Raw genomic sequence first — 22,135 nt, forward strand, 5'->3', positions numbered from 1 at the left:
AGTTTCTGCACTTGACTCTCAAGAGCTTTTTCTAAAAAAACCAGTTTCATTGAGATATAATGCACATACCACATAGTTCACCCATTTAAAGTGTACAATTCAATGGTTTTTAGCATATTAGCATTACTAATTTTTACAACAAAATTTTCCATCTTAACCATTTTAAGTGTAAAGTTGAGTGGCATTAATCACATTCAAAATGTGGGACTGTCACCATTATCTAATTCCAAGACTTTTTCAGAAACTGCCCATTAAACAATATCTCCCCATTCCCCTTCCCCCTAGCCCCTGGTAACCTCTCATCTACTTTGTGTCTCTGGATTTGCCTACTTTAGATATTTTATATGAGGGGTATCATATAATCATTTGTCCTTTTGCGAGTAGCTCCTTTCACTTAGTTTAATGTTTTCGGGTTCCACCCATGTTGTAACATGTGTCAGATAACTCCATCCCTTTGATGGTTGAATAATATTCCATTGTGTGGATAGACCACATTTTGTTTATCCCTTCATCTGTTGGCAGGTTCTTGCTACCATCTGGCCATAGTAAATAATGCTGTAATGCACCTTGATGTACAAGTATCTGTTTCCGTTCCTGCTTTTCACACTGCTTAAAAAAAAAAAAAAAAAATCATTTGCCCTTTTATCGCAAGTCCCCTTAAGACTTCCCCCTTAAGCATTATCTGGCTGTCTTATATTTCTATTTAAGTTTTTTTTTATGTGGCAGTGGGCCATGCATCATTGGAGTCCCGGCGGTGCATACAGTAGGCACGCAAGTATATATTGAATGAATGAAGATTTTGAGAGCCAAGACAGAGTGCTTCTCAAAAAGTCAATAAATGTTCATTGAGTTATTACATTTAAATTTTCAAGCAGGGGGGCAAGAGGATAAAATCAGAAATTTTGTAAGATTGCGTTAGTTACAGTGTACCAGATGTAGTGGGTGTGGAGCCTAATTAGCGGTCCCAATGTAAGGGCTTAGTGGGTGTCACTGTGAATGTAAAAAGGAGAGAGTTGAGAAACATTCTGAAAGATTCCACTGCATTAGATTTAGCAACGGAGAGTCAGGTTTTTGAGGTTTTGAATCTGGTTGACTTGGAGAACAGCAAAGCCTTTGATGGAAACAGGTTGGGTGACAATATAATTTGTCATCCAAATTCTTGAGCATAAAAGATTTATGCTCTGATTAATTCTTCTGGGACAGCAGGCATAAGCTGGGATTGTCTCAAGCAAACTTCTGGAAATAGATGGTCGGGCTTGGATCCTTTGGAAGGGGAGTAGGAGGTGAGCTTAATTCTGGAGCACACTGAGTTTGAGGGGGCAGCTGATGGCCTGTCTAATACCAGCAGACAAATAGAAATACACATGAAAGCTCAGGAATATAAACAGGCTTGAGAGACAAGAGGTTCTGGTGGAATTAGGGAATCTGATCCCTGAGACAAATAGCAGTTAGGAATCAGGAAGAAGGAAGGAACCAGCAAAGAATCAGTCTGAGAGGTTAATCAGAATAAGAGGCAGATCAGTAAAACATGAGTCATAGAGAGGAGTTTCTTAGAGGGGGTTGTTAGTAGTAGTAAAATCTCCAGAAAAAAAAACTTTATTTTATGGCAGTTGAACGCTGACTGGGGCAGGCAGGCCCTCTTGGTTTTGCATTTGTGTGTGAAAGAATTAGTTGCCCTAGCCTTACTGTCTGACTATAAACAAAATGCCAAGCTGGACATCTTAGAACTCCAGGATACATTGCCTTGCCTACCACGTTTACTGAAAAAGAGGGAAAATCATTTGGAAAGATGGCTGCATTTATTCCCTCCAGTTGTTCAGGCAGATTCTTTGTCCTGAAGTTCCTTTTCCACTGAAAGGAAGGCTCTCACTGCCAGGAGACACTTAAGGGATGTTAAGTAATGTTTCCCTTAGAGTAATTTATAAGTGTTGTGTTTTTTCCCCTTGTACAAAAGACAGATCTAAGAAAAATGTCTAATGCAGCTGGGAAAGATTTTCATTCTTAGGAGGCTGCTGGACGTTTAGAAATGAACTTAAGTGGAGCAGAACATTTACATTTATAAATTGTTCCCCTAATGTATCTGATTCAACGGTATCCACGTTATTCTGCATCTGTTAAGTGGCTTACCTAAAGGTTCACGGCCAGCTGTGTAGCTGTGTCTGGTCATGTCAATTACGGGCCTCAGTTTCCTCACCCATAAAAGGAAGAATGAAAGTGAGATAACCTCTAAAGTCCCCTCCAGTTCCAAAATTATCATTTTAGAAGATGATTCCACGAGAAAGAGGAGAACTGCCCTCCCGGATATGTCTCTTGTGTGTCCCAAGTCAGTTTAATACTATACGTGTCCTTCAAATAACATGAAAATCAGTAAGATCTGACTTACATTAGGTTAATGGAACTTAACCATGGAATCCATTCTACTTTGGGGTAATTGATGTTAAAGAGGATTGTAAAAAACTTTCCAGATGAGGTGGGTTCTCCTTTGCCCCTTTATTTTTTCTCTATAAATATTTTGCTATGTGCATTCTTTGTGTGGGTTTATCAATCTCACAAGTCTGTTTTAGTACTATTTCTTTGTAGAGATTATCAACTTTTCCCCTGCCATGTAGACAGTGATGTGTTCTTCAATCCCATCAGCATATAAACATGTTATTTCTCCTATCTTTAAAAAAAGAAAAAGAAAAAACCTCTGTGCACCTGATACCACCCATTTCCTCCTTCCCTGCACAACAGGGCTTTTCAACCTTGACATCTTGATGTTTTGGACTTGATATTTAAATTTACAATTTTAAATTTCTACTTCATTGTGCAGGTCTGTCCTGTGCATTACAAGATGTTTAGCAGCATCCCTCGTTTCTACTCCTAGATGCCAGTAGCAAAGCAAGCCCCACCCCCAGTCTCCAGACATTGCCAAATGTCTCCTGGGGGCAAAATCACCCCCAATTGAGAACCACTGCTCTGCAGCAAAACTCAAAACAATGATCTGTACTGTTGCACACTAGTCTCCCCCCAACCTCTCTTCACTGCCCCACCAAAAATGTTCTTGTCAAGGTCACCAATGACTGTCATGGTGCGAATCCAATAGCTATTTCTCATCTTATTTGACCTCTTGCCATATATATATATGTACACATACATGTGTGTATATATGTGCACATATATATATATGTAATTGATTATTCCCACCGTCTTGGAACCACATTCTTCATTTGTCTTCCAGAACCCCACTGTCTTGCTTTTCTTCCCACCTCACTGGCTGTTCCTTCTCAGTCTCTTTTGCTGGTTTCTCCTCTTCTCTCCGACCTCTTAATAGTGGGATGCCCTAGGGCTGACTGTGTGTCCACACCTAGAGAGCCAATTACATCCCAACATATTTTGTCTGACAGTTGTTTTGTTACAGTTGGCAGCTTGAGGTTGTCCATGGTAAGAGTATTTACACCATGGAAATTGGCAAACACTACAAATCATGGCTTCCCCCTCACCAGTTATTAAACATTTACCTGTTTATCAACTGCCCCAGTCCTTAAAACTCTCTTAACTACACTCACCCTCTTGGTGATCTTATCCAGTCTCATGGGTTTAAACACCATCTTACTCTTCAAGAATTAAATTACAAGGGAAAAAAGGTAAGGGAGGAAGAACCTATATTTTTAATAGACATAATCAACCAATTGCAAGAATGGACCTTGTTTGGATCCAGATTCAAAGAAACCAACAGTAAAATAATACACAAACAATTACTAGACATGACTAGATATTTGATGATATAAAGAATTATTGTTGTTAGATGTGATCATGGTACTGTCATTTTGTTTAACAAGGCGTCTTTCTCTTTTAGAGAATACTGAAATATTCATGAATAAAATTATATAATGGTTGGAATTTGCTTCAAAATAATTTGAAGGATAAGGAGGAAGGTGGGGGGCTCTGTGAAACAGGATTGGTCATGAATAGATAATTGTTGAAGTTGGGTGATGGTTTATAGGGACTCAATATACCAATACCTCTATTTTTTAATATATTTGAAATTGTTCTTATAAAGTTTTTTTTTTTAATGCCATCTGAATGCTGAAAACTCCCAAATTCATACCTTCCTTCTAGATGTCTCTGAATTCCAGACTCAAATACCCAGCTAGTCTCCCCAGCATCTCCATTAGATTCAGATAAGTATCCAAACCTAGGAGCATTACACTCCAAGATGCTTCTCCCCCAGTCTTCCCCACTTCAGGAATGCAAAGAAGCATCCCACCTACTCTTGTGAGACGGGTTTACACAGAGATGAGAAAATTGAACAATCACAGATTTAAATATGGTGGATAGATGTACAAGGCATGAGGTCATTAGTTATCAAATGAATTGTCCAAACTGTAATTCCCATTCAGAGAATCGAGGGATTAGAGGAGAGAGGAATCACTTTTTAGAAAGTGTGGCAATTTCAACTAAAAATGTCTCTTGAGTCTATGAATGTTGGTTTATTCCAGGACTGGAGGATATGTGACTTTGCAATAGGATGTCAATCCAGATATGAACCTAACTATATTTTACACTTACACTGCAGTATAGAGAAGGTAAATTGGTGACTGTCATGTGGCTTATAGGTGTGTTTATTTTTGTTTCGTTGAGGTATAACTTACATAAAATAAAAATCACCCATTTTAATTGTATAATTCAATTATTTCTTAGTAAATTTACAGAGTTGTGCAGCAATCATCACAATCCAGTTTTAGAAAATTTCCATCAACTCCCAAAAGATCCCTCCTGCTCAACCGCAATCACTTCCCAATTCCTACCTTCACCACCAAGCAACCACAAATTTTCTGTTGCTGTCAGTCTGTCTTTTCTGGATATTTAATATAAGTGGAGTCAGAGATTGTATGATTCTTTTTCTGTCTGGTTTCTTTGACCTAGCATGATTTTTTTAGCACAGCACAATATTTTTGAAATTCATCCATGTTATCAGCAGTTCTTTTTATTTTTTTGTCGAATAGGTTACACTGTGCAGATATACCACATTTGGTTTACATAGTTATCAGTTGGTCAACATTTGAATTGTTTCCACTTTTTGGCTATTATTAAATGTGATTTTAAAATATTTCAAATGGAGAGAAAAGTATGTGATTTTAAAATATTTCAAATGGAGAGAAAAGTATAATAACAAGCATTTATACTGTTCACTGTGTGCCAGACATTGTTCTAAGTGTGTTAGATACAGTGGTGTATCTGGCGTGTTTGACAACCAGAACAGGTCAGTTTTTACACACACACCCCTCTTTCTTTCTTCACTTTTTTTTTTTTTTCAGCAGTTTTAGATTCAGAGCAAAACTGAGTAGAAAGTAGAGAGTTCCCAAATACCCAATTGCCCCTGCTGTGTCACAAATGCACAGCATCGCCACCAGTGTGGTACATTTGTTACAGCTGATGAACCTACACTGACATATCATTTACCATCCAAAGTCCATAGTTTATGTTAGGTTTCCATGTTGTACATTCTATGAGTTTTGACAAACATAATGACATGTATCCACCATTATAGTATCATATAGTTTCACGTCCATAAAAATCCCGTGCTCCACTGATTCCTCCCTTCCCTCTAACCTCTGGCAACCACTGATCTTTTTACTGTCTCCAGTTTCATCTTTTCCGGAATGTCATACAGTTGGAATCATGCAGTATGTAGCCTTTTCAGACTGGCTTCGTTCACTTAGTAATGTGCATTTAAGTTTCTTCTGTCTTTTCATGGAACACCAAGGCTGTGCTTCAACAATTGACAAATCTGTTTGCAGTGCTAATTGAACATGAATATACAAAGACAATGAATTTTGACAGTCATTGACAATTTTGCAGAATTTAAGGACCAAAAACAGAAACTATATTATTTTCTTGCTAATCCAATAGGTAGGATAAAAGTCTTTCTTAATACATTAATGTATTTAAAAAGTATTAATCCATTACCTTTTTGTACTGTAATAGTGGTTTTACTTTGCATTAAAAATTGTACTAGCATTATTATTTAGATGAAGTTTAATAAATATTTTCACGGTCTGTTTCTTTTCTGGCCATTATTAGTCATTTCATTTCATGATCATTACTGAAAGCATTTTTTTTTCTAAATGAGAGGGGGTGACCCAGAAAATGAGAAGACAACCCACAGGCTGGGAGAAAATATTTGCAAAACACGTATCTGATAAAGGACTATTATTAAACATACAAAGAACCCATAAAACTCAACAATAAGAATACAAACACCCTGACTGAAAAATCAGAAAAAGATCTGAACAGATACCTCACCAAAGAAGATATACAGAAGGCAAGTAAGCATATGAGAAGCTACTCAACACCATGTCACTGGGGAATTACAAATTAAAAAACATATTAGGATGGCTAAAACTCAACCTAGCCTGTATTCATTCTGAGCTAGTAAGTCATTTCACAGGGTAGAAATAGTCCCTTTTAGACCCAAGACGACCGTCCAAAGGCGGAATGAAGCCTGACTCCAGCGGGTACAACACCTGAGAAGAGGGGGCGTGGCGCCTTCAGCCTAGTGCGCAAGCGTGACTGGAAAAGCAGTTAGGACTGCCCCTGGCGCCTGATTAAAATATTCAAATACAACTATTGGGGCTTCCCCCTACAGACAACCTACTATGTTCTTTTATTTATGATAAATGTTCATACATTTTTATTAATTCCTGGGGGAGACAAATTCCTCTCATGCTCATTTCCCTTGAGCATGTATTCATACTGAGGTGCCTTTTGTCTCCATCGTATTTTGTCCTCAATAAAATTTGCAACTCAGAACGACATAGCTTTGCTAGAAAAAAAAATTATTTCACCTCACGGGGGTTTGGGGAAACTGAGTTTTATTTATTTACTCAGGCACTTCAGTAGTTGCCTATTTTTCTGGGGGCGATGCCTCATATGGACCCGATGGACCCCGGCGAGGCCGCCATTTTGAAGTCTTCCTTAAGGATCTTTTACCGGCTTTTCGTGCCGCTACTGCCGCTCCCTGCGGCTTTGCCCCGCAGGATGAATGTGATAGACCACGTACGAGACATGGCGGCCGCGGGGCTGCACTCCAACGTGCGGCTCCTCAGCAGCTTGTTACTTACAATGAGTAATAACAACCCGTGAGTTGAGGCGGGGAGCGGCCTGGGGCTGAGGAGAAAGCAGCGCCTGTTCGGGAGCGAGGGCTGAGGGGGCCTGGGGACTGGCGGGAAGGAGCGGCCGCGGGCCCCAGCTGAGGCTCCGGGGTCAGCGAGGCCTCGTCGGGCCGAGCCGAGTTAGGGACGCAAGTCGAGTTCATGGGTCCCCGCGTTGTGCCAGGCGCTGGGATGAACTCGCTGCGGGAGATGTGTCGTGCGGCGACGGCCCGGAGAAATGGAAGGCGGAGGCTCCTAGGACCTCCCTGGCGAGGTTTCCCGAAAGTTGGGAGCGTGGGGTTTCCTGAGGTACCTGTCACCCGGCATGGCGACTGTCACATCACTGGGCTGACTTCTCCCTTCCCAGCCCCTTCCTGAGGAACGTTTTCTCCCTCGACGAAGCTCAGAGGCCAGTACCCTGGTTTTACACCTTCGTCCTACACCCGAGAATGATTTTTTTCCGCCTTGAGTGTAGTTCATTTTCTCGCTTCCACAAACCCCTAAAAACGGGAGATTCACTTGACTGGGTGGGAGTGGCGCCTTTCGAAGGACTTGCAGTGGACCTTTCATGTTTTAAGAGCTGCCGTTTATTGAGTCTTACGACGGAAGAAATACAGGGCCCTTGAGTGCATGTCGCTCCCCTGCTTCAATTTCTCCATTGTGCTTAAAGTTTTTTCCCATGGCCAAGGGAGCCACACATCTTTCTCCCCCACTCAGTCTCATGTCTTCTGCTCACTGTTCTCCAGCCTCCCTGGCTCTTCTTGCTGATACTTGAACACGTGCCAAACTTGTTCTCAACGCAGGGCTTTTGCATTTGCTGTTCTGCTTAGAGTCCTTACAGACCTGCCTCCTCATACAGGTTCCAACTCAGACAGCCCGTGAGAATTGCTCCTTACCCTCACTAGTGTATCCCTTTGCCTTGTTTCATATGCTGCATCACTTTTTTTATCGAAATATAATTGGCATGTAACATTACATTCGGTTTGGGTGTACAACAGAATGGGTCCGTGTTTGTATATATTGCCACATATCACCACAATAAGTCTGGTTAACATCCCTCACTACACATAGTTACAGTTTTTTGTCTTGTGATGAGAGCTGTTAAGGTCTATATTCTGCAGCACTCTTAACACCGAATGAATTCAGCACACTGGCTGTGTGCAGTAAGCCCTCACACGTTTGTTGACTGTGCCAAGGAAGTGCATACAACCTCAGGGAGGCGAAATACCCTGTCCAACTCCACACATTTAGTAATTGGAGGAGCCACGATGTCTGGATTTTGGTCCTTTTGACTCTAAGGTCTCCGTTCTGACCTACCGCAGTCTCTTGCCTCTAAATGGCCTTATAATCGAATCTTCTACCCATTTGCGTTTGGCATCCTCTTGAAGCTGTCTAGGTCAGAAAAGAAAGGCCCCTTAAGTGCCTGCGATGCTGCGGCTGCTCCTTATTTCATTTCCATTAGTGTGCTTTTAGGACCTCACTATGTGCGACCCATCATTTTGCCACCATCCACTTAGTGTTGACAGGGAGGAGCCCTGGTCTCTGTCAGCCTTCTGTGTTTATTCTGGAGCCTTTCGCTTGGTTCTGAGTGATTTGTCAAGGGACACAGTTTCCACCATTGGGAATTTATGCACCAGTTATTATTCTTGGTTCTTGAAGATGTTACAGGATAGTTAGATGTTACAGGATAGTTTGATCTTCTGACTTGTTCATATTAGGTTAACTGGCAGTTTCCTAGCTTCAGGAGGCATTTAAATTCTGACCTTTATATTTAAAATTTTCTTACTGAATTGGCAGTACAACACAGTAAAAAAATTCAAACAGAGTAGAAGGGGTACGCAGATAAGTCCCTGAATCTTGAACCTCACTCTGACATTTCCCTTCTCCAGCAAACAGCTATTAACAGTTTCTCATACATCATTCCAGAGAGATTTTTTGCATGCACAAGTAGACATGTATGTTACAATATAAATATCTGAGAGCTTTCTCTGAGTATAGTAACTTTTTCTATCAAATCTTATTTTTCATTAAATACAAAGAATCTCAGTTGGAAGAGATCTTAATTTTCTGGACTGTACCTTTCAACTTTTCAGTCCTTGAATTTCCTTTGTAACTTTATGCAGTGTTTAGAGTTCCTATCTTATTTTTAAGATTTTTTTTTTTTGATTAAGATAAAATTCACATACTGTGGAATTTACCCTTTTTAAAGAATACATTTCTGTGGTTTTAAATATATTCACAAGAGTTGTGCACCTATCACCATTGTCTATTCCAAAACGTTTTCATTATTCCAAAAAAGAAACACCTTATATATTAGTAGTCACTTCCTGATTCCACTTCCCCTGTCCCTGGCAACCACTAATCTACGCTACCTATTCTTGAGTATCCTTCATTTGTTGAGAAATTAACTGTCTGTTCCTTCATATTAAGCAGCTGTAGCTTTTACCTATCAAAGAAAAGCATGTAACTCAATTTGGGAAGAAGTAGGTGGAGGGTTGGGATTGGAGATTAGAAATGTGTTTCCTATTAAAAATGGTAGCCAGCTTTTAGGCAGTTATAACACTTGTGAGCAACATTTAAGGTTGAAGAAAAACTTTTGAAACACTGGTTCCATTATACTATCCTGAAGCTCCTGAGACTCAAAGATATAAAAATTCTCCTAGTGCTAGTAAAGGTTACTTTTGTATATAAAATTTAAAAAACTTTTGTCAAATAAGGCTAATCATTTTATCTCACGCTATCCTACTGGCTTATCCTGTTCTAGTCCCATAATTCAGTATTTCAGTATCCAGTTTTCTTCAGTATTTGAAGTGTATTCAGTTCCCTGCAAACCTGTTTTTGCTCAGTCCTTTCCTAAAGATTCAAGTGGTGAAGATTCTCTTTTGCGGGTTCTTCAACCCTTCTTTGGTAATATTAGTAAAGTCACTGTGATTGCTCTCCTTTGTCTTATATTATCCTAAAAATTGATGTTAATTAATATAAGGTAGTATGGATATATATCAAACTTAAATTAAGAAGGTTTAGGTTAAAGAAGGGAAAGAAAAGATGCAGTACATTTTTCTGTAGAGGTATACAAAGATTTAGAGGTACCATTGCTTTTATAGTAAGTAAAGAAAAAGCATATTAAAACAACAGTTTAAGGCAATTTCCTAGATGCTGACCATATTAGCATAGAATACGACTCATGCCTCTAATTTTTGGGACTAGCACTTAAGGTACATTGACTTTTCTGTAAACTGTCATTACATGAGGCTTTGTGCTAGGCTTGGACACTAAGCAGGGTGTTCTTTCCAACATTTCAAAACAACTCATGTAGGGAGTATATACTTTCTTTGTTTTCTAGTGAGTTATTCTCCCCATCTCAGAAGTACCAGCTTTTGGTGTATCATGCAGATTCTCTCTTTCATGATAAGGAATATCGGAATGCTGTGAGTAAGTATACCATGGCTTTACAGCAGAAGAAAGCCCTAAGTAAAACTTCAAAAGTGAGACCTTCAACTGGAAATTCTGCATCTGCTCCACAAAGTCAGGTAATTGGAGATAGAAGTGTGACTTTTTTTGTTTTTGAGAGCAAGAGAATGAAAGAATTTTCAAGACTGCTGATTAGATTTAGAAGATGGTAAAATATAATTTTAAAGGGAGCTGATTGGAAAAACAAAGATGAAAAACCACTTAGATGCAAGAATGCATCCAACCAAGCATTAAGACTAAAAGCAAAATTTACTCTGGATGAATCTAAAAATGTAATTAAACTTGAATTATCTGGGTTCTAACCAAAGTCATGCATTGTTCCTTTAATATAAACAGAACTCAAAATATAAAGTGTTTTTATAATGTTAATGAAAGTATAAGTTTTAAAATGTAGCTTAGTTGTTATAACTGTGAGTACCTGAGGAAGTTTATGAGAAATGTAAGAACTGCCAATTTTTGATAATTGCTTAGATTTGATAATTGCCCGTTTTTGATAGTTGCTTGATAATTAGCTAAATAAATGAAGGGTAAAAATTGTAATTCCACCATTTGACAGAGCCATCCCATTGCTAGAAATTAACCCTAATAGTAGACTCAAAAGATTTACGGGGTATATAAGGCTGCTTATTGCAGCATTGTTTATAATAATAAGAAACTGGAAGCAAAAGTGTTCATCAGTAAGGTCTAATTAAATTGAATTAATAGTATAGCCATAAGTTGAAATATGAAGTAACTATAAAAGAAATGAAAAATGAGATAAAGGTATATGTGCTGATTTGGAAAGAATTGTATATATTAGTAAAGAAAATAAGGTTTGAAACAGTGTGTTCAATACTCTTTTTGTTTAAAGAGGATGGTTTATAGATACATAAATATTTCCTGGTATATGCCTAAATATATTCGATAATGTGCATGACAGGTTTTGTGTATGTGAAGGAAATAAATTTTGCAGCGGAAAACTTTAGGGAGGGGAACTTTTACTTTTCAATTTGAACCTGTCTAAATTTAAATTATACATGCAACTTAAAAAGGAATGTCAGTGGTATGAACTGGAAGTGAAATTATAAGTCATGTTTTTTCTGTTTTGTATTTTTCCATATTAAAAGACAAATTCATGTAGTTGCTTTTTTTTTTAAAGCCTGTAGATCTTCATCTTGTTTTATATCTATGTAAAACCTTTGTTTTTCATTATTAAAGAGCTGATTGCCAGGATTTTGTTTTCTGACACTGGATGGAAGTCATATGTGCCTTCACATAGGATCATTCATAGCAGTAGCTTAATTTTTTTGAGCATTCAATATGCCAAGCACCATGCTAAACCTTCATGTGAATTAAATACACTTAATCTTTAAGGCCTTTCTTAAAGTTGAGGGGTAATTCACATCATAAAATTCAAAATTAGTGAATATTTTAGTATATTCACAAATTTGTGCAGCCATCACCACTATCTAATTCCAGAACATTTTCATTACTCTAGAAAAACCCAGTGCCCGTTATCTCCCCAATCCCTGGGAATCACTAACCTTTCTGTCTTTATGGATTTGCCTATTCTGGACATTTCATATGAGTGGAGTCGTACATGTGGCCTTTTGTATCTGGTTTCTTTTAAATAGCATAATATTTTCAAGATTGATCCATGTTATCGATAAATTCTTCCCTCCTTTTTATTGCCAGATAATATTCCATTGTATGGATATGCTATATTTTATATGTTCATTAGTTGACAGATATTTCGGTTGTTTCCACTTTTTGTTTATTAATCATGGTCCTGTGAACATTTGCGTGCAGGTTTTTGTGTGGATATGTTTTCATTTCTCTTGACTGGGTATGTAGGAGCAGAATTGCTGGGTCACATGGTAACTATATGTTTAACATTTTGAAGAACTGCCACACTGTTTAAGTAATATTTTAAAGAGATGTTTTCTTTCCCTCTTAGTGTCTTCCATCTGAAATTGAAGTGAAATACAAAATGGCTGAATGTTACACAATGCTAAAACAAGATAAAGATGCCATTGCTATACTTGATGGGATCCCTTCAAGACAAAGAACTCCCAAAGTAAGTTGAATTAACAATTTGTCACATCATTTGCTCCTCTCCAATCCTTCCAACCCTCTTCCTCCATGATTTCTGTATACGCTAGGGAGTCCATCTAAACATTTTACTCTTGGCTCATATTTTTACTTTGTTCTCTTGTTAATGGAGTGGGGGTGGTTCAGAGAGGTAGAAGAGTGACTTTCTTATGAGACCCTGAAAATTCAGCTGATGAAAACGGTAGCTGGAAAATACTACAAGTGCTTATTCTTTGGTATTTCTTACTTTAGAAAATAATTTGCAATACACTTCCAGGTGGTAACCATACTTTTTTAGAACCTCATTTTTTGCACTCTTGTAGGTATACCCATTTGATAATGTGACTAATTTTATGAATCTCTTCATTTTCAAAATCAAGACGACAAGATCCTTTTGTGCTTATTTGTATGTGGGATATGTATTTGTGTTTGATTAGAATACCTTCAGCTGAAATCAAAAGAGCTGGTATCTTGTCTTGAGTTTTGGGCATACCAGCTATGTGCAGTGTGTACTCGGACAAATTACCAATCTGAACTTTACTTTTTTTTTCTTACCTATAAAATGAGGTTAATACTGTCTTGCTCACTTCAAAAAGCTAAATAAGTTCATGTATGTGAGAAAACTTTTTTAAAGTACTATTCTGTAAGGAGTATTATATTGGGCATCTTTGATTACACTTTTTTTTGAAGTCGAGTTCAGAAGCACAGTGAGAATCCTTGCTTTTAAGATTGAGTACACATCAGTATTTAATATTCTACCATATACTCTCAGGTCACTTGCCTTCCTCACTTCGTTGAAAAACTGTTCTGTGTAACTTGTGCTTAATTAACAGTGAGCGATTTTATATGTAAAATGTCTGTGTACATCCTCCTGCCCTTAAAAGAAAAGGAATCTAAGCAGTAGGGACTTGTGTAGTTACTGCTTTTTCACCCAAATGGTGCTGAATCTTAAAAATAACCAATTACACTTGATGAGAATGTGTTTAAGTATCCCCTCATACTGAGGACTTATTTACGATTTTCTGAGTTTTTATGATTAAGCTATGTCCCCAGTATATTCTATGGTGGTGGCTGCTATTAAAAACATTTGGAAGCATATTATAGAGTAAGTGTCTCATAATAAGCTTGGATGCTTATTTACTAAATTGTGTTCTGGTACTGTATGGACGTCTTACCCCAAGAATAATTTTTTTGCATATATGAAGAGTATCTTCCTTTTGGAAGATGCTGTTTTGATTATAAACTTTGAATTATACGTATTCCTTATCTTCCTAGAAATATACCGTAATTTCCTCCTTAATGACTTGAAGGAGTTTGGAGACAATTTTGAAGACGAGTAATGGCAAAGAAGCTTGGTTTTGTGTGGTAGCTAATACTTCGGTGTTTACTGCAGTCATTTTCAGAGGGACTAGAGGAGTCTGAGTTTGTTAGGAGTACGTAGCCTTCATTCTGTAGAGCTGTTGTAGCCAGGAGCAAACAAAAGATGTGCGCCTCAAACATAAACCTATATATTTACAGTTTTTCTTTCTTGTCCGTTAGGGAGTTAACTGGCTTCTCAGTCTGTGTAAAGGACAAGGAAGTGAGTCAAAATACGTCTAAATGAACGTCTGTTAATGTATGGTAAACACCGCCACACATTCCTTCACATTTTAAAGGAAAATTCCAGTGTGAGATTATTATATCTTGGTAAATCTTCAGCATTTAAGAGCAAACATACTAACATAAAATTTCTCACCCAGTTTTTAGAGAATGATGACTGCTTTGTTTATAATTGGTGGAATGTGGCCTTATGATATACCCAAGTAAGGATCCGTTTTAAAAAGAATTGACTTTCTCACTTGGTAGTATTCAAAAGTCTTTTGAAATGCCAGGTAGTTTAAAGGGAATTTTAATATTTATTGGCCCATCAGTCATGGTTTGTTAATAACAAGCAGTCAAGAAAGGTTCTTAAATTTAAACCTCTTATTCTTTTCAAGTATTGACACCAATACTGGAGTTTTCCTTTAAGTACTTTCTTTTGCATTTTCAACATAGGCTAAAATGGAAAATCTGAGGCCAAATAAAAAATACTTTTATTTCTAGTATTTCATTATTGCATTGTTTGAATCAGTGTGGATTAATGCCATACTGGATTGTTATATATACTGTAAGTCCATAATTAAAACATGTTCTTCATCTTCAGAGCCACTCTTTTGGTAAATATTTGGCACATGAAGCTAGATAATTGATGAGATTGGGATTGGCCTTTTTTCTTTTGTGCCCTCATATTGACTGCTTCCTTGGATCAGTGATCTGGCAAACTCTGTGTTGCATTATGATCTATTAATTTTAAATTGGAATATTGTGTTTTTTTCACTTTGGACTATTAAGACCATTTATCCCTTCCCTGTAACTTCCATATTCTTTGGAACTTTTAGATTTTCTTAATTTTTCCCTGTTGCATTTTTAGGAAGGGTTATTTTAATAGAGCTTTACTGAGTTACATTTTTGAATTGTGCTATTTAAATAGTGTAACTAATCTCTGGATCGTTGTTACCTCTAGAGGTCAGTTAGAGTTTGATTTTTGTAGCATTTCTCTGATGAGTCAGACAGTACCTATCAGTCAAAGCTTTAAGCACTGGAAAGGCTATAGTCTAGCTGCTAGGCGAGTTGTAAGAGAGAAGCCAAATATCTGTATCTGTTATTTCCTGTTTGGGGAAAATTGATCTGATCTTCTTAACTAGCTATGTTAAGAATTCCTCACTTTCTATGCCTTGATGTCAATTGCATTTTAAAAGTGTAAACTTGAGCACTCCTAGGGTAGTTCACCTTCTGTCTTAAGATCAAGAAAGAATCAAGGTAATTAGAATTCTGTAACATTTGTCAAATGAATGTTAGTCCCATTTCCAGAGGCAGCATCTTTGGTCCAGATATTACTAGACCTTTTGGTTGGGTAAGTGAGAGGAATCTGACTTCCTTTTAGAAGTGAGAGGACATAGGAGAAGCAAAGGTAGTGGTTTCCACTTTGGTTTGAAGAATAGGGTTGGTATTTCCATAGGGCTGTGTGTAGATTTCCAGTAAAAAGTAGAATAGTCGCTGGTAATAGAAATCAAGACTTGGTGAAATATTTTCTTTGCAGTATACACTTAATCTTACTGCCTTTTGTTTTTCTTTATTACAGATAAACATGATGCTGGCAAATCTGTACAAGAAGGCTGGTCAGGAGCGCCCTTCAGTCACCAGCTACAAGGAAGTGCTGAGGCAGTGCCCACTGGCCCTCGATGCCATTCTAGGTACAGAGCATTCTCTGCCTATTTTCATGGAGTGTTTGCTCTCTAAGGTAGTGCTTCTCAATCTTGGCTATATGTTAGCTAGAATAGCTTTATTTTTTTTTTTTAAGAAGTTTCCCATGCCTCACCTGTAGAGAGTGATTCATAGATTACCACTGTCATGTATTTCACCGATTAAGAAATATTATGTTTGTTCTGTCATATTGCTTTTTTTTTTTTAACTTTATGTAAGTGTGTTTTTCCAGGACCCATCAGCTCCAAGTCAAGTAGTTGTTTCAACCTAGTTGTGGAGGGCGCAGCTCATAGTGGCCCACGTGGGAATGAACTGGCAACCTTGGTTAAGAGCATCGCGCTCTAACCAGCTGAGCTAACCGGCTGCCCCAGTCATATTGCATCTTGATTAGAATAGGGAAAGGGTTGTCTTGTAACGTGGGGAAAGGCTAACCTACTGCTTCTTGCGTCGTAGAAGAAGGATGCCATGCCTCACCTTCTGTCTCCTGCTTTCTGTTGGATTAGGTTTGCTGTCCCTATCTGTAAAAGGTGCAGAGGTGGCATCAATGACGATGAATGTGATCCAGACCGTGCCTAACTTGGATTGGCTGTCTGTGTGGATCAAAGCGTATGCTTTTGTGCATACTGGTGACAACTCGAGAGCAATCAATACCATCTGGTGAGACCTACAAAATTAATTCAGTGTTCTTCAGGCCCTTTCCTTGTGTGGAGGTCTGATGTATCTAAATTAGCAAAACAGAAAAATGAGATGCTCATCTCTGGGTGTTGCAGCCACTTAATGTTCTAAATGGTCCCAAATGTAATAATCTCCGCCAAGGACCTGTTAAATGTAAATTTGGACCAAGATTAGCTCTGTACTTGAAAAAGTAGTAACCCTGGCAAAGCAGACTGTCTCAGTGTGTCGTGCTTAAACCCGGAAGACATCTTTTTGGACGCCCCAGAAGCATAGATTATTGCAGCACCTGGCCTGGGTTGCCTCCCTAGGATTGGGATTTTCTTTGTAGTTAGGTAAAGTCTAAGGACAAGAGTCGGGTTTGTGTTATACAAAGTCATTTGGTTGAGTAATAAGTAACTGTCACTTGTGAATGACATTCCATGTAACACCGGATAGTGTGTTGTCCTCTGAAAAACTGCAACCAGAAAGTTCTCTCTAGGTAATAAGATTTGTGCTTTATTTTATATATTTGCTATCTTATTCTGTGTAACTTTTCTTTTAATCATAAGCTCAGAATAAGAAAATATAGTGTGTACAGTTTGTTTTTTGTTTCTTATGCAAAATTTCATACATACACAAAAGAAAATTGTACCTGTATGCCCGTCACCCAGATTCAACAACTAAGAGGATGTATAAAAGATTTTAAGGTTCAATGTTTAATATCTTAAAGTTCACTAGAGAAAAAGTCCTTATTGCGAGATAACGTGGATCTACTGGGAAGCTTAGCAGATCTGTACTTCAGAGCTGGAGACAATAAAAACTCTGTCCTCAAGTTTGAACAGGCACAGATGTTGGATCCTTATCTGATAAAAGGTAAGTAATTCTTGGGGCAGGGCACAAATGGCCATAGAGGGGCATAGCACAGAAGACAGGGAGCAAATGTAGCATCTTCTGATACCATTTTTCATAGAAGTAGTTTGTAAAACTTATTATGGTAGCCTTTTTTTTTTTTTTTTTTTTTATCCTGACACATGTCTCTAACACTTGGGTAATTTTATTTGAGCAGTTGTTTTTGCTTCAATTTAAGTGTCATCACAGATCATTATTTAGCTTTTTTTTCTTTGGGTAGGAGTCATAGCCCCTCCTTAGGATTTACAAATTTATGATGTGCTTGACTGAGAATTTGGATGGCATCCCCAGAACCGTAATTCCCTTTTAGGGAATTTAGCTTTACTGTATCCTTAATATAGTTAAAAGGGAGTAAGTAAACAGATATTAAGAAAGAGATAATGTAGTTAAAGGAAACAGGAATGAACAACAGGAAAATCATTGATATGAAAGAAGGTTGCCGCTGAAGGGGAAAGCCACAGGGACTTCCAGGGGATGAGCGTTGACTGACTGGCAGTGAGTGAAGGGTGTGTGCTTAGGAATCATAGTGGGAAATAAGGTCAGACAGGCTGAAGTCTACTTGTAAAGGCCCAAAAAAGGCCATCAGAAAAGTATGACCTTGTGACAATAAACAGTCTTGTAGACACTTAAGCCACAGGAATGACAGAGCAGGGAGAGGAAGAAACAGATCCAGAAAGATGAATTCGTTTGCCCAAGGTCTCCTTGGCTGGGGCTTGTTTCTCTTCTCTAAGCGGCCTGTGCCCATAATGAAAGTGGTGTTTTAGCAATACTAGTCTGGCAGTAGTCGGCAGCTTGGAGCTGGAAGCTCAGACCAGAGGCCGGGGGCCAGCAGGGTGTGTTGCAGTAATCTTGGCTTGAGAGGAATTTTCCTGGGAATTGGAAAGGATAGCAAAGAATGAAGAAGAATGGTGGTAAAAAGATGGGCGACAGCAAGCCTGGGGCCCTTTTTATAGAACATGAGTGAAACTAAAGTGGTGGGGTGGGGGTGATCTTAAATGAAATAGACTCCAGAAAGAACTAGATGCTTTTTCCAAGACTAACTGGCATGTTAAGTGTGTGCTCCTGACTGCCTAGACCTCTTGGAAGAGAGAACTCGGTACCTTTTTTGGGCCTTTTCTGATTATGAGTTAGAATAGCTGTATAGCACACCACAGGATGTAGGCACAGACACTTCCTGAAAATAACAGGCTTTCAAATTGTGAGGTAGGTTCTTCTACTCCTTTGCCCTGTTTTTTTTTTTCTTAGTTTTGGATGTGTTTTGTCTTTTTATAAGTCATTTTGTTGGAAACTGGGGATGCTGATGGGAGGAGCTCATGATGGTGGAAAGTGCTCAGACCTGCAGGAGTCGGGGCCTCCGGGTGAGCGCTGACGATGATTGCTGCTCCTTCATAAAGGACCTGTGCTGCTTTGTTTAAAGAGTCTCTTCCTTTCCAGGAATGGATGTATATGGCTACCTCCTGGCTCGAGAAGGGCGGCTGGAGGATGTGGAGAATCTTGGCTGTCGCCTTTTCAATATTTCTGATCAGCACGCAGAACCCTGGGTGGTCTCTGGGTAGGTGTATGCATTCCCTTTACTCCTTAGTTGTCAGCAGATTTTTTAGGAAATTGTGGTTCTTCCTGAATGGAACATAGGTTGAAAGCACAGATTTAAGAGATAATCACACTCAGATTCAAACCAGGGTCTTTTTGACTTTGGACACACGATGTACCTCTCTGAGTGTTTTCTCCTTTGGAGAATGAGGATGCTACCCCTGCTTCACGGGGTGGGTGTTAACTGAGGTAGTGAGTGTGTCGTGCTCAGCGCTGCACCTGCTCACGGAAAGCCATCAGTGAAAGGGCCAGGAGCTGCTCCCTTGTTACCGACCTGGCTTTACAAGTTCTCTGAATGTCCCTTATCTGATAACATAGCCAGATCATCAGTTTTTTTGCCATAATTTTCTCCTCCTATACCAAGATTTCCCCCTTAAATATTTAGTAGATTTTTGTTTTTTCACTGATATCTGGGTCAAAGCTGGAAGTGTGGTTTGTAATAAGGATTATGTAGAGGGCCTTCTCTTTGGTTTTTGGATAAAGCTTTATATGTGCACATCTCAGAAACACTGTGGGTTTGGTTCTAACCACTGCAGTAACACGAGTACCTCAATAAAGCAAGTCATAATCTTTTTGTTGCTGGAGAATCTTGCCTTCAATTTGCAAAAAAACTGAGCATCTATGAAGAGCAGTAAAGTGAAGCACAATAAAACATGGCATGCTTTTACAGTGGTACCTTGGTTTTCGAACGTAATCTGTTCTGGAACAGATTCGAGTTCTGAAACGTTCGAAAACTGAGGCGCGTTTTCCCCATAGAAAGTAATGCAAAATGGATTAATCTGTTCCAGACCTTTAAAATCAACCCTTAAAACTGCAAATTTAGCATGAATTTTACTATCTAATGATACCATAGATCCATAAAATTTACGGCGTTCGTAACCCAAAATGTTCGTCAACGGAGACGTTCGAAAACCGAAGTGCTACTGTAGTCTTCTCTCAGCTAACTTTTGGGTTTTCCTTCTAGGTGTCACAGCTTCTACAGCAAACGCTACTCTCGGGCCCTCTATTTAGGAGCCAAGGCCATTCAGCTGAACAGTAATAGTGTTCAAGCTTTGCTACTTAAGGGAGCAGCACTTAGGAACATGGGCAGAGTCCAAGAAGCAATAATCCACTTTCGGGAGGCCATACGGCTTGCGCCTTGTCGCTTAGACTGTTATGAAGGTAAGACAAAAGTTATAGCTGAGAAGTGAATCTGTAGGTGTGGCAGCAGCATTGAAATGGACGGTTTTGTTAGGCCAGCAGTTCCCAAACTTTGTTGTACGTTAGAGTCTACTGGGGAACTTTTAAAAGTTCTGATGCCAGGTTACTCCAGTACCATTAAATCAGAGTATTTGGGGTTGGGAGGTAGACATCAGCATTTTTTGAAGCTGCCAGGTATTGCTGAATGTACACACAAGTTTGGGAACCACTGCATGAAGCATTTTAAATTAATGTAGGGCTTTTACTGGACTTTTAACTCCATACTTTCAGAATCCATCTTTCTTATTTTCTGGGTTTTGATGAGGGAGAGTTGGAGTAGTTTGTCTTTTGTTTTTTTCTCATATATGGCCCATTCACTAATGTGAATCTCTGTGCGGGATCCTTGTGCTGGTTATGTTTTTATTCTTTTTCACAGTTGTCTTACCTTGGGCCAAAAATATTACTCATAGGGTAGCTCCATCCATGTTCATATGACAGTGTTGGTTGTGGGAACTGGTTGGTTCGTCATGACCTCCAGAGTGGGCCCAATCAAGGTCAAACTTTGTTTTGTTATACATTATTTTAAGTTCATGTGAACTGACCCTAGGAGTTCAAAGGAGCTGTGCCAGTTTCAGCCACATTCGATGACTCAGTCACGTTAAAATAGATCTTACACGATGCAGTTCCTCCAAAGCATATTTTTATAAGAATTTAAAAATAAATCCAGGAGTCGAGGAGTGATTTGCTGTTAACAGGAAGATGGGTTCAAATTTGAAAAATAAAACTTGGAAGTTGGGATAAAGAATAAATCTGCTTAGATAGCCAGAGAGCTATGCCTGTTGTGGATTTGTTTTTAAAGAAACCCCAGTAAACCAAGCTTTTGGTTTCAGAATAAATTCTTGATCCTGAAACTAACTTCCTTAGCCTTCCAGCTTTTTATCATGTTAATTCCCTTCTGCTGCATGCCCAGTTCACCAGAACCCAGCAATACAGTTGAGTAACCGCTGCCATAGTGCTTGGACATGGGCTGGTTAGAGTTGTGGGGGGCAGAGGACATTCCCCAACTGGCCAAAGAGGCTTCACAGGCTGCCTTCACTCAAGCTGCCATTTGGAGATTGGATCAGGGTCCCTGTTATGCTCCCTTGGTGCTTCTTGCAACCTCCAAATGAGCTTCCTGTACTGGTGGAGGCCCTGAAATAGTGAAGTGTGTTCTTTCCATTTCCTTCTGACATTCTAGTGGGGCTTTAGCAGGGAAGTAAAACTTCTCAGTAAGTAGCTGCAAAGAACCGTATTCTGAAACCAACACATGGCCCTTAAGAGTTAGATAATTTCTGGTTAAGTAACCATAGCGTGTGGTAGAATGTGCACAAATGTTATAAATGCTGCTAGGGTGGAGGAGTATGCAGAGAAAATCTGCCAGGGATCGTGTGGGTTTGGGGTTTAAGCTGTTTTTCTGTTTTGATGAATGCTTTGTGCCAAAAAGTACTTCCTCTGTTCTCCACGACTTGGCATGAAAAGTTAAGAGTTGACACTCTCCATAGGGCGTCTTGCTGTGGGTATGAAAAGAGGAGCTGCCAGTCTCGGTATATTCGGTCCATCTGATGAAGCGCTTTCCATCTAGTTTAGGGAAGCCCTCAGCAAATGCCTTTTGAGATAACTTTGACCTGAAAAGTCTTCCTTTCTCCTTGGGTTGCTCCCTAAGGCCTTTAGTTGTAGAACTGGACATTCACTTTGGAGCTTAAACCTAGGACTAAAGGTGGAAATTAACAGCTTGTTGAGAGGCAGTGAAACGTTGTGTTTTGTTGGAAGCATCTTCTCTCACTATTTCAGCAATGATTGGTGTC

The 22,135-nt window shown here is 38.9% G+C and overlaps 1 protein-coding gene across 7 annotated transcripts in view; it reads left to right on the plus strand.

Moving 5' to 3' along the window:
- Positions 1–6,891: 6,891 nt before the first annotated feature.
- The window catches only part of ANAPC7 (anaphase promoting complex subunit 7), a 34,655-nt gene continuing 19,411 nt past the window's right edge, over positions 6,892–22,135 (plus strand). For 6 of the 7 annotated variants that reach the window (XR_016022410.1, XR_016022411.1, XR_002137533.3 and 3 more), the window contains exons 1-8: positions 6,892–7,124; positions 10,480–10,666; positions 12,544–12,663; positions 15,838–15,949; positions 16,463–16,616; positions 17,344–17,486; positions 18,957–19,074; positions 20,077–20,273. Coding sequence is in view for 2 of the 7 variants with exons in the window: in XM_019733921.3 (XP_019589480.3) it covers positions 6,907–7,124; positions 10,480–10,666; positions 12,544–12,663; positions 15,838–15,949; positions 16,463–16,616; positions 17,344–17,486; positions 18,957–19,074; positions 20,077–20,273 (1,249 nt within the window). In the remaining 5 variants the exon portion in view is untranslated. Of the gene's footprint in view, positions 7,125–7,427; positions 7,446–10,479; positions 10,667–12,543; positions 12,664–15,837; positions 15,950–16,462; positions 16,617–17,343; positions 17,487–18,956; positions 19,075–20,076; positions 20,274–22,135 lie in introns of those variants that run through there. The other variant, XM_088801026.1, reaches the window with a different exon arrangement.

The sequence above is a fragment of the Rhinolophus sinicus genome, chromosome 9, assembly GCF_057876585.1.
Source record: "Rhinolophus sinicus isolate RSI-liver-muscle chromosome 9, RSI-T2T, whole genome shotgun sequence".
Lineage (NCBI taxonomy): Eukaryota > Metazoa > Chordata > Mammalia > Chiroptera > Rhinolophidae > Rhinolophus > Rhinolophus sinicus.